This window comes from Corythoichthys intestinalis, chromosome 17, assembly GCF_030265065.1.
Source record: "Corythoichthys intestinalis isolate RoL2023-P3 chromosome 17, ASM3026506v1, whole genome shotgun sequence".
Taxonomy (NCBI): domain Eukaryota; kingdom Metazoa; phylum Chordata; class Actinopteri; order Syngnathiformes; family Syngnathidae; genus Corythoichthys; species Corythoichthys intestinalis.
Genome location: NC_080411.1, coordinates 34,260,657 through 34,273,501, shown reverse-complemented (window position 1 = coordinate 34,273,501; position 12,845 = coordinate 34,260,657). Strand labels below are relative to the sequence as shown.

Genomic DNA, 12,845 nt, shown 5'->3' with positions numbered 1-12,845 from the left:
ATCATGTGGCTCTTTTCATCCTTCTGCTGTGAATTTAAATGAGTTTGTCACTAGGACACGCCCAATCTATTTGAATGATGAATGATCATAATAGACAAAAATTATCGGAACCAGTAGTCCAAGAACCAGATCTGCAACAACCACATTGGCGAAATTGATGCCTCAAACATGTTTGTTTGTTAAGACTTCCGCATGTATTGCAGTCACTTAAATTCTGTGTTTGCTTCGCTGCTGAGCTTCGACATGCATTTGTGGAAGTGGACTCACCAGCGTGCGACTGCATGTGCTCCAGCAGGTTGTTGTAGAACTGGAACTGGATGCCACAGGCACCACAAGTGTAGGGTTCTAAAAATCACAAGGCCCAGAAGAGAGTTGACTCTCTCATCGGTGACAATAATGCAAATATTAATGCATCTGTCCACTCAGTTGCCTCTTTCACAGCTCTTTGCCACCTGTAGGCCTAGAATACCAACTATGTCTCACTAATTGCAGTTTTTTTTTTTTCTCCTCCTACAGCTGAAAGCTTTTATGGAAGACGCAGCTTGCAAAATCTTGAACACTTTGGAGAACAAAATGTATACATATCGGCCTGTACTTTACTGGTTGGTTTTATAGTGTTTATTTGATATTCATGTTGACTGAGGGGAGGCTAATTGTGACACACTTCAAAAAGAGCAGGCCCAAGCCTCCTTCACGTGTAGAATTAACTCATCTTCACCCCATGAATATTCTAACCCCAGCGATGATGAATGCAGCAAAAATGTGGAGAACATGCACAATGGCTCAAAGAGAACCCAAACTGAAAGGAAATGGAGAGTGTGTGCGTGGACCGTGTCTGTATATTTTAGTAAGGTTCGGTGCATGCACAAAGGGCTAGCACTTACTCTGAGGTGTAGGGAAAGAAGTGGCCACCAGAGGGCTCGGCGTGCCTGTGAAGAGAAGGATGAGGGTTAATCCGATATTATCCATTGAGGTGCGTGCTTGCCTCATTTATTTCTCCATCTTAATTAACCATGCAAAACTGCGTGCCAGTGTCCCATTGGCATTTATCGTAAACAAGTAGCCAAGTAGGTTGCTTTCACTGCCACAATTTATTTGAGACATAAACCTTTGGATGCATTAGTGAATGGACGGGTCACTCGTCCAAAAGTGGGGCAAAAATGCCCCGTATGCATTTTCTATGGAATCCAAAGGGATTTTTATCAACTGTGGCTATAAGGAACAAATTACCTAGGGAATAGAATAGAATAGCCCTTTATTGTCATTATAAAATTGTACAATGAAATTATGGAGCATCTCCCTTTACAGTGCAAGACAAGTAAAAATCTCAAAAGTGACTTGCAAGAATAAAATTATAAAATCTAAATAAATATAAAATGTGTATTAAATTGGGAGGAAAAAGCATATGGATCATTTTTTACCCACTTATGGAAGTTTGGTCTGGTGATACAAAAACTACTAATTCTTAAAATGTATAAAAGCCAAGGAAAAAAATTAAATGTGATATCAAAAATATTTTTCAAGAGATGTGAACAATGTGTCCGGGTCATTTCTGACCCACTTATACATTTAAGTATTTACAATTCAGGAGTAAACATATCATTTTGTATGAAGGAAAGTTTTTCAAAATGACTCACCACTTGAATTCTGTGAACTGTTTGTGTCAACCAGGCTGGACTGTAATGCATTCTCCAGTTTCCATCTGAACTGACTGCCTGCATAAAAGCAAAAACAGCAAACACTCCTAATGGATGTGTATATTTCAAAGATTTTTTTTTATAATGTTGAAAGCCACCATGAAAATCAATGATATGCAATTTTAACCCAAGTTTACAGTACGCATCAAAAGTTGTGAATTTAATCAGGCTCCCAGGATCTCATCAAAAGATTCCAAATGTTAATATCACATTTAAATGATCTTGAATTATTGCTCTTCACTTCATCTTTTTGACCCACAAAAAAGAAGGGTAGGAACACGCACATGCTTTAAATAGCTCTTTACTGCAAAGTGCTCATCAGTTAAGAAGTTGCACAAAGCTTGAGATTGTCACGTAGCAAAAAAACAATGCACGTAACCTATAATTAAATAAATATGAATAAGTATTTATATACAGTATATTTAGGTACATCTTTAACTCATTGGCTGCCATTGATGGAACAAACAGAACAAATGTATATTCGCCCCTCCAAGTCCAAATAGATTGGACGCCTATCCTCGTCAATGCGAGACAATGAGTTAAATACTATGGGGGTAATGGGTGGGGTGGGGTGGGGTGGGGGGGTTATGTTTCGTTAAAAAAAGTGAATTTCAGTTTTTTATTCATTTTAAATTTGCTCATAATAAGATGTTATTAATTTATAATTTATGTATGCTTTAAAAAATTCAATAAAATAGCGGTAATGATTCTTAACAAAAATACATACCGGTATGTATAATTAAAATTGAGATCTGGGGTCCACACATGCGAACATCACTTGTATACCAATTGTTAATATTGTAGCCTGCATGACCCAAAATATGGCATGTCTTTATGGGGTTATTATTTTTTTAAGATTACTAAAAATAATCATGTTATATTACCTGCCTTGTCTTATCTATGTGTGTACAGACCAAAACTGTACAGGATAAATAGTTAGCACACTACTTAACGCAGGTAAGGGTTTTAATCATCATTATTAAGTGATAATGTTGCCAATTCTAAATTTCTTGATAACTGGCTTAGTGCAAAGAAAATTATAGTTGTGGTTAACAAAATTAACAATAATTGGAATCCCTCATAGGATCACTTTCAAAATAAAAGTGTGGGATGTACTACTTTTTAATTAATTACTGGACTGTGTGTACACCAATGCAATTAATCACAATTATTTGCAAGGCCCTCAAGCGCTAAATTATATATATATATATATATATATATATATATATATATATATATATATATACATATATTAGGGCTGTCAAACGATTAAAATTTTTAATCGAGTTAATTACAGCTTAAAAATTAATTAATCATAATTAATCGCAATTAATCGCTGTTCAAACCATCTATAAAATATGCCATATTTTTCTGTAAATTATATATGTATATATTCTGTAAAATAAATTGTTGGAATGGAAAGCTAAGACACAAGATGGATATATACATTCAACATACGGTACATAAGGACTGTATTTGTTTATTATAATAATAAATCAAGATGGCATTAACATTATTAACATTCTGTTAAAACGATCCATGGATAGAAAGACTTGTAGTTCATAAAAGATAAATGTTAGTACAAGTTATAGAAATTTTATATTAAAACCCCTCTCAATGTTTTCGTTTTAATAAAATTTGTAAAATTTTCAATCAAAAAATAAACTAGTAGCCCACCATTGTTGATGTCAATAATTACTTACACAATGCTCAAGGGTGCTGAAGCCTCTAAAATCAGTCGCACCCAAGCGCCAGCAGAGGGCATCAAAACTCCATAAAACACAATTAACAAAACTCCATAAAACACAATTAACAAGTGGGCATTTCACTCTACTGACATTTAAATCTGTCTGAGCGGGACATGTGCGTTAATTGCGTCAAATATTTTAACGAGATTAATTTAAAAAATTAACTCATTCACTCCCAGCCATTTTCACCAGAGCAAGGCCCTTCGCTCCCGGCCGTTTTTTCCGGATTTTGACTGATTTTGCAAAGCCCACAGAAAATTCTGTTCCATTGCTATATAAACATGGAACCCGCCAAAAGAAAGATTAGACTCTCTTCTTTCAGCAGAAAAAAAAATTAAGTTCATATCTTTTTCCATTCTTAAGAAATCAGCATTAGAAAATAGCTTAGTTTGAGCAATTTTCCAATTTCTGATGAAAAAACGGAGAAAATGAGCTTTTTGTAAACGCATACATTTCAAACATAAGTTTGACTTTAACACAGCTATTTTTTGCTTCAGTGACATGCCTAACATCTGAATAATGTTTTTCTTTTACAAAATAACATGAACAACTAGCCAAATAGAGCTTTTGATAGCAAAGTAGCAGTTTATTTACACATGACTACTGAGAGATTACGGTTTGTCGCCGAGATGACGCCGTTGTCGCCACGTCAGCCGTGTAAACTTTTCCCTCATCGTTGTCTGTCTTACAAAGATGGATTATTTTTGCGTTTCTGCGGGGTCTGCTTAGCGAGCCGCTTTACTAAGGGTCTCACTCGTTTTGCGCAGTCGACCATCGCCTGGCCTTCCAGGCGTCCTCTCGTTGCTTTGTTCGGTCGGAGCGCCGCCTGGCATCGTGCCGCCAGCGCTCCAACCATGCTGCCCGGTCGTTCACTGCTGTTGAATCGGGTTGCTTGGTCTTGCAAAATGTGCTACTGCCCTCCAGTGGCCAGTTTTATTGCTTTAAAATGGGATTGGAGTGTTGTTCTTTGTTTCTCAGATACAGTGGAAGGTATATATGCTTCTTATTAAAAAAAATAAATAAATTAAAAAAAACGCAAAAGACGTATAAATACGTTTTTGGGACAGTGAAGCATTTAAAAATAGAACGTATTTATACGTTTCCGGGAGCAAATGAGTTAATTACCGCCCGTTAACGCGATAATTTTGACAGCCCTAATATACATATATATGTATATATATATATATATATATATATATACACACACACACACTAACCGGCCACTTTATTAGGTACACCATGCTAGTAACGGGTTGGACCCCTTTTGCCTTTAGAACTGCCTAATTCTTCGTGGCATAGATTCAACAAGGTGCTGGAAGCATTACTCAGAGAGTTTGGTCCATATTGACATGATGGCATCACACAGTTGGTGCAGATTTGTCGGCTGCACATCCATGATGCGAATCTCCCATTCCACCATATCCCAAAGATGCTCTATTGGATTGAGATCTGGTGACTGTGGAGGCCGTTTGAGTACAGTGAACTCATTGTCATGTTCAAGAAACCAGTCTGAGATGATTCCAGCTTTATGACATGGCGCATTATCCTGCTGGAAGTAGCCATCAGAAGTTGGGTACCTTGTGGTCATAAAGGGGTGGACATGGTCAGCAACAATACTCAGGAAGGCTATGGCGTTCCAACGATGCTCAGTTGGTACCAAGGGGCCCAAAGAGTGCCAAGAAAATATTCCCCACACCATTACACCACCACCACCAGCCTGAACCGTTGATACAAGGCAAGATGGATCCATGCTTTCCTGTTGTTGACGCCAAATTCTGACCCTACCATCTGAATGTCGCAGCAGAAATCGAGACTCATCAGACCAGGCAACGTTTTCCCAATCTTTTATTGTCCAATTTCGATGAGCTTGTGCAAATTGTAGCCTCAGTTTCCTGTTCTTAGCTGAAAGGAGTGGCATCCGGCGTGGTCTTCTGCTGCTGTAGCCCATCTGCCTCAAAGTTCGACGTACTGTGCGTTCAGAGATGCTCTTCTGCCTACCTTGGTTGTAGCGGGTGGTTATTTGAGTCACTGTTGCCTTTCTATCAGCTCGAACCAGTCTGGCCATTCTCCTCTGACCTCTGGCATCAAGGCATTTCCGCCCACAGAACTGCCGCTCACTAGATATTTTTTCTTTTTCAGACCATTCTCTGTAAACCCTAGAGATGGTTGTGCGTGAAAATCCCAGGAGATCAGCAGTTTCTGAAATACTCAGACCAGCCCTTCTGGCACCAACAACCACGCCACGTTCAAAGTCACTCAAATCACCTTTCTCCCCATACCGATGCTCGGTTTGAACTGCAGGAGATTGTCTTAAACCATGTCTACATGCCTAAATGCACTGAGTTGCCACCATGTGATTGGCTGATTAGAAATTAAGTGTTAACGAGCAGTTGGACAGGTGTACCTAATAAAGTGGCCGGTGAGTGTACATATACATTATATAATAATCATTGCCCTGCCCCAATATAGACAAGCATAACAGGCCGGGAAAAAAAATATGTCCTTACTCTTTATCTTATCAGTTTGGCTGTGGCTAAATTTACTCATGTCCAAGCTCCCGCACTCTTGCACCTGAGATGCCTTCACATCAAAGGAACCTAATAACAGAAACACAAACATAATACACTTTAACGGGGGCATAAATACACACAAGCTTTGAGTAGTAAAAAAAAAAAAACAACAACAACAAAATGAGGCTCTTGATTCATACATAGCACTGTGTGATATGGGATACGATCTGTCATGATATGGGCATTTTATATCATAATATAATAAATTTCTAATTATTTGGTCAAATTTCCTGCAATCCATTTTTGAATTCACATTAATGTCAGCCCACACAATGCACAAGATGGGGCAAAGGAAGACATCACTTTTATAAGACAATCATTAAATGTTCATTATTTAAATTGAATTTTACACAGGTGCAGAGAACACTGTGGCACTAAAGAACAATAAAAACAATAGAGCGCTCACTCATGGGTGTGTGGAGGGCAACGTGCTCTTGGTATGGGTTGAAATATTTGTACTGCTTCCCGCAGAACTCGCAAACAAAACTGCCCGTTTCTGCAGAAGAGAAGAGATACATCTTTTTTTTTCTTAAATCAAGGTTAAAATAAAACACTTGTTCGACAGTACTGTATAAAGTATAAAAACAGCAGTTATTAAAACAACTCTGGTTGAATTAAATTTAAAAAACATTAATGCCATTAGGACAGTTGTTGATTTGTTTTCTAATGTCAATGTTTTAAGTGGAAATATGCCAAAACTATGTGGTAAATCTGAAAACAGCTCATTTTTAAAGCAACTCTGTTCATTGTCAACGGCAACCAATGAGTTAAAGATCCATTCAAGACAGATCATGATGCACCTGAACTCATTATGGGGTGAAGTGTGTAGAAATTTGGGAGGAGAAATGAATTTATTCAACTTGGTAATGAGGCTGTACAATGACTAAAAATAGCTAAAAAATGTTAAAAAATGAAGCGCTTTGAATACTCAATATACACCAGTTTTCCTTTACTGAGGATGTACTTTATAGTGGTTTTAGTATGTGAGGTACATACAAATGTTGTGAAGTGTGAAATTAAGACATTAAATGTCCTACTTGGTCCAACTTTATGATAGGATTCAACCGGCTCCTCCTCTTTAAGGCCATCGATGGGTATCATGACCTGCTCATAAGGATCTAAAGGAGACAAAACAGAGGATGGATCCCAATTTAATCGCGATGGCTCTGAACAACCTCTACAATGTTTAAAAAGTACAAATACAACCTTATGGAACAAAATATATATAGTGTATAATGTATCTGGGAATTAAAGATAAAGTACATTCTAAACACTCTACTATAGAGTCCACCCAAGTTATTGTTAGTCTGATTTAGGCCTACCACAAACGATTACTTTGATAGTTGATTCATCGCAGATTATTCTTTCAATTCGTTGACTAACCGGCTCACATAGCTACGATAAGGGGTTTATTATTATATTACTCTGAGCTGTATATTTTTTTGTCATTGGTTATCTTACGTTGCATTGTTTATCAAAGCAAATGTCTGCATACATTTCATTTTGATTAATTACAACAATAATTATCTCCGTTCATCGCATACAACATTACTTAGAGAATACCATAGTTAAGTCCCCCCGCCCTTTTTTTTTTAATTAATGAAAAATATACAGGGTGTTCCAAAATAGTTGACCCCATTATAAATGCCCATATCTCAGAAACTACTAGATGGATCTTAATGAAACTAAATACACTTTATGTTGAAGATCATACGTTTTATTTGTTAACTTTACAAAGAAAAGTATAAATATTTGTTGGTTCTATGACAGATTTTCATAAATGTTCAATATGAGCACCGCCTGTGACTCTGCACACGTAGAGTCGGTATTCGAGCTCGTGCCAAACTCGCTGAAATTTCTTGAAAATTTTGGTGCCAAGTCCTAAGTTGTTTTGTATTTGGTGCCTTCTTTGCAAAATTTGTGAAGAAGGCACGGTGCACTGTCTTCGGTGACTGAGTCAGAGCATACTCTAACACGCACAATGCCTTTTCTTTTGAAGTGAATTGCATTTCTTAACCTGAAAAGAGAGAAATGCCAAACGTTACACACAAAAACTTGAAAAGCTTCTACACAAGCTGTGAAAATGTGAGGTAATTCCAACGAAAATTGCCCGACGAAATGGGGTCAAACATTTTGAAACACCCTGTATTTACTGGTTTTTCCCTTATTTAACAATAGCAGAATGGCCTGGCATTCTCAGGCATACTACTTGTGCTGGGTTGTTGGGGCCAAGGTTTGTTAAATCAACACAAAAGAAACCCTGAAATCAGGGCTTCTCCATGATTTTTTTTTTTTTTTTTTTTTTTTTTTTTTTATGTATGCTGCTTGGATTTATCGAGCAGTAAGGACTGGTGTTGCTCGGGTTAAAAAGCTAAAATTGGCATTTTCTATGCAAATTTTTGGAGTTTCGAATTTTCCGCACTTAATGGAGGCCTACAGAGATCAAACCCATCCGAGAACACTTCCAGACATAAAGTACAACCCTGTATAATTTTGCTAGCTATTTTGGCATCCATAAAACACGAACATGCAGACAGCCTCACAGACAAACTCGTCTTTATCGAGAGATTAAGATATCTTACTAATGTTCCAGAAAATTGTACATTTCTTTTCAATCCAGCATCCTATTGTGGAGTAATCAAAGCCACAACGTATCATCACAGCACATTTAGATTTGTACATGAAACCGTAAAGTTTGAAACCCAACAATGACATTACAGCCGCACTAACGCATCTTTTGCCCCAAAGATGGCGCTGTCGCCTTCACAATCAGGGATATTCTATGCTAATTTTTGGAATTTCGAATTAATTTTCCGTACTAAAAAACCCCATCTAAGAACAATCCCAGACACAAAGTACAAAAGTGTAAAATTTAGTCAAAATCTGCCCAGCCGTTTCGTAGTCCATAGGGAATTAACACACACGGCAAAGTTCTATTTATATATAACAATAATATAACAATAGGTTTCCATAATTTTAATTAAAAAGAAAAATGTAAAAATACATATATATATATATATATATATATATATATATTAAAAAGATGTTTTTTTTTTAATAATTAAAAAGAATATTAGCAGATTTTATGTCCTTATTAAATTTAGAAAATATGTAATAACAATAATTCAAAAATAAACAAGATAATATCTATCTTTAAGATAAAGGTCAACAATGTCAATATTGTTGGGAATTAATTTGAAAGTTAATTAGTCAATTAATCGTGGTAGCCTTAATTTGGCTATAAATATACTTCAGCCATGAATGAAGATTTCTGCAAGGATCATTTAGTTTTATTGTATTTTCACATTTTGTCTATTCCAGATATTTCAAGTGGCAGCAGTGTTTTTTCGTCAACGATGACGATAACGAAAATATTTCGTCGACGAACAGTTTCTCATGACGATGACACGATAACTAGCTAATAATGTGTCTTGGGAGACTAAAACATTACAAAACGAATGCCAGGTTTCGTCTGACAGATGAGAACGAGACGAAAATGCATCATGGTTTCAGTCACATGTTCACATGTGTGTGACATGTGTAGTTACCCTGCATAATAGCAGTGTCCGGTTGTGTCACTCATGTGACATGCCAGTGCCCACTCCAGTCTCCCCATTGCTTGTTTTGAGACACACACAGTAAGATTTGTTTTCTTATCTTGGCAAGAGCGAATAGGCTATGCAATGTTGCTTTAGCCTTTAAAGGTCTGTGCTGAGTTCCCATTACACACTAAATGTAACTCGTAGCGTTTGCATAGCATTCATGTTAGCGTTAACATTGGCGAGCGTCCTCTAAACTCCGACAACTTTTTATTTATCTATTTATTTATTTTACAAACAGTTTGTGCCATCCAAGTGGGTATAATTAATTGAAAATAATGTACCGTTTTTCTGACGAGTATGTATTATCTCCAACTTGGTGATTGATCTGTAAGTGCTAGGAGATGCTACAATTGGGGTTGTCCCAAACGACTAATTTCCTCCCGATTAGTCAGCCGACTATTTTTACGATTAGTCGACTAATCTTATATTTTTTTATTTTTTTTATTTATTTTGTACTACTACTAATAATAATAATAAATCACAAACAATAAGGTCAAATGATGCTGGCATTAACTAGTGCAAAAAAAATAAAATAAACGGAATCACTGAGACTTCACCTCTTTAACAGGAGTCAAAACAATTCTTACTCTTTTTGTGGAAGTCATTGTCTATATTGTTCTAAATGTTAAAATGAATTGCAATGTCCCGGACAACCATTTTCAGAATACTTTGTGTGAGTTCAGATGCTTTTTCTGGTGTGCATTCCGCATTTTTGGGGGAGGGGAAAAACTGTTCAACTTTTGTTTGTTTTAACCTGAAAATAGATAAAGTAGAGGGCACACTGAAATATTACCACAACTATTTTGAATGAGAGGCACACATACTCACAGTAACAAAAAATAAGTATATAGAATTAATTTTATAGTATACTACTATATGTATATACACAATGATACTTTATAATATAAAGTGACTAACATTAGTGCAGTCATAGATTACAGTAAGCAGGCCAGTGCTGTTTCCATATATATTTTCATTATATTATGTATATACAGGATGTATGTATATATTTTCCCCAAGTGGGAGCTTCCATGATCTTAACAAATTTAGTAATTTAAAATATATATATATACATTAATTATTTCATTAAATAAAAATGCACGTTGATACGACGCACATAAAGGTAACTTCCATTTTTAAAAATTGTTAGAAAGTTGTATGGACTTCAATGGTTCGTTCATAGCCGACGTGCTACGAGCTCAGCTTAGCAAAGAGTACACACAGTGGCACCCTCCATATTTTCCTTGAAATTATTCCAGGCTCTAGCTATTCTGGTCCGGTTTTTTGGCTTTATGCCACTTTCATGGGTCACCAATTCTGCCCTTTTTGGTAATTGGCGGTATTTTCAACTCCATGCCATAATGAGGAGTGAACCGGCGATTCACTTGGCTCGTTGTCATTGGTTCGGCCCATGTCCTCCTCAGGAAGGCGGCGGCGTTCATAAAAACACAGAGAGGCGTCGGATGGCTCTTTATCGATACTTTTACTGTCCAAAACAAAAACGCAGGGGCTGCAGCCACTGAACTCCGCGCTACCCGCGCAGTCGCGCACTTTCTAAACTCACCGATCTCACTCCCTCTCTTTCGCTCACTCTCTCTCGCTCGCCCACTTTCTTCCACTTTGCTCAATCTGACAATGGCGATCACATTGAAATAACAGCGGGCCCCTTGGGGGTGTTAGTAACAACCGCTTGCATCGCGAGCGCCCGCCATTCTAAACTTTATCCGTATGTAATTTTTTTTTTTAACCCGTCAATACCCGTCGACGGTATGTTATGCCCGTCGACGCATTTACGTCATCGATTCAATTCAGTTCAATTCAATTTTATTTGTATAGCCCTCAATCACAACAGAAGTCTCAAAGGGCTTTACAGAGGCAATATGATACACAATTAGAAATGAAGCAACAAAGATGAATAGATACAGTTCAAGTCCTGGGTATCCCCTATCCTTAAGACTAGAGCTGGGAATCTTTGGGCACCTAACGATTCGATTACGATTACGATTCAGATGGTCCGATTCGATTCTAAAACGATTATTGATGCACCCCCCCCTTTTTTTTTTTTTAATATTTTGTACATTTGTTCCAAAATTGTTCAAAAATACTCTCAGGCTAAACCAAACTACTATTTCAGTATCAAGTTAACATATAGCAGTAAACAAATATACAAAAATAACAGTAAATAAAAAACACCAGTCCCCATTCTGTTTCAGCAGCTTTAAACTACATTCAATTAATTTAATGTTGTGAATCAACCGTTGCTCCCGTTAATCCATAATTTCCCTTTTGTCAGCTTTCGACATGTGAAAGTTTTAAAACTATTTTAAAGATAGATTCGAGTCAATATTTTACCGATTTAGGAGTATTTTAGATAAAAAGTTAATTAGGTTTGCTTGGAAGGTTCGCGACAACAGCCTTGCAGAGAAGTGTACTGCTTTAAGATGGCGGCCGTTTACTACGTCTGCATCTAGCTTTTTGTAGATGTGCTGCAAACGCTACCGCTACCGTAGTGCATCTAGTCTTATATAAATGATATCTACCGTAACATTATGTGGATGACGTACTTTTGTAGCAGCTTCAGGTATGTTGTTGTGTTTTTTTATCTCGTGGCATGAGTTGAGCTAGAGCCGTGAGTTGAGCATTGGCATTACCCGAGGGGCCGGGTAATGAGAAGCATGATGTTTAGCTACTCTCGCTCCGTTGCTCATTGACCGCACGGCGCGCTGAGTGTGTTGTACTTCCGCTTTACTTGGCATATTTCAATAATCGGAATTTGGATGTTTGTGAATCGTTCTCGAATCTTCCACGGCCGAAACGCGAATAATCGGAAATTTTGCACACCTCTACTTAAGACCCTCCATGCCGGCAAGGAAAAACTCCAAAAACTCCAGAGTCAATTGGGAGAAAAATGAGAAACCTTGGGGAGTACCACAGTCAGGAGAGATCCACTCCCAGGACGGATAGACAGGAACCCCAGAACTGCTAATGGGAATTAGCAAGCGAAGTTATAGTCCGTAAAAATACAGTGGAGTAAAGGAGCAAGAAGAGGTCCCTCTAGTCAGATGAGACGGGGGTAGGATGACGTCGACAACGTCGACTAGTTGGGACAGCTTTAGCTACAATATTTGCTCGTCTGTCAGTGTTCATTCAAAATAGTTGGAAACCTTTATTCATTTATTTACTTTTTTGAATAAAACTTTACACACAAAAACATTGAGTAAATGCCGA

The 12,845-nt window shown here is 37.3% G+C and overlaps 1 protein-coding gene across 4 annotated transcripts in view; it reads right to left on the bottom strand.

Moving 5' to 3' along the window:
• The window catches only part of znf618 (zinc finger protein 618), a 43,336-nt gene that overhangs the window by 10,350 nt on the left and 20,141 nt on the right, over positions 1-12,845 (bottom strand). For 3 of the 4 annotated variants that reach the window (XM_057818885.1, XM_057818884.1, XM_057818888.1), the window contains 6 exons: positions 7,053-7,133; positions 6,422-6,511; positions 5,953-6,042; positions 1,638-1,715; positions 885-929; positions 268-345 (listed from right to left, as the gene is read on the bottom strand). In XM_057818885.1, coding sequence (XP_057674868.1) covers positions 268-345; positions 885-929; positions 1,638-1,715; positions 5,953-6,042; positions 6,422-6,511; positions 7,053-7,133 — 462 coding nt within the window. The remainder of the gene's footprint in view (positions 1-267; positions 346-884; positions 930-1,637; positions 1,716-5,952; positions 6,043-6,421; positions 6,512-7,052; positions 7,134-12,845) is intronic. The other variant, XM_057818887.1, reaches the window with a different exon arrangement.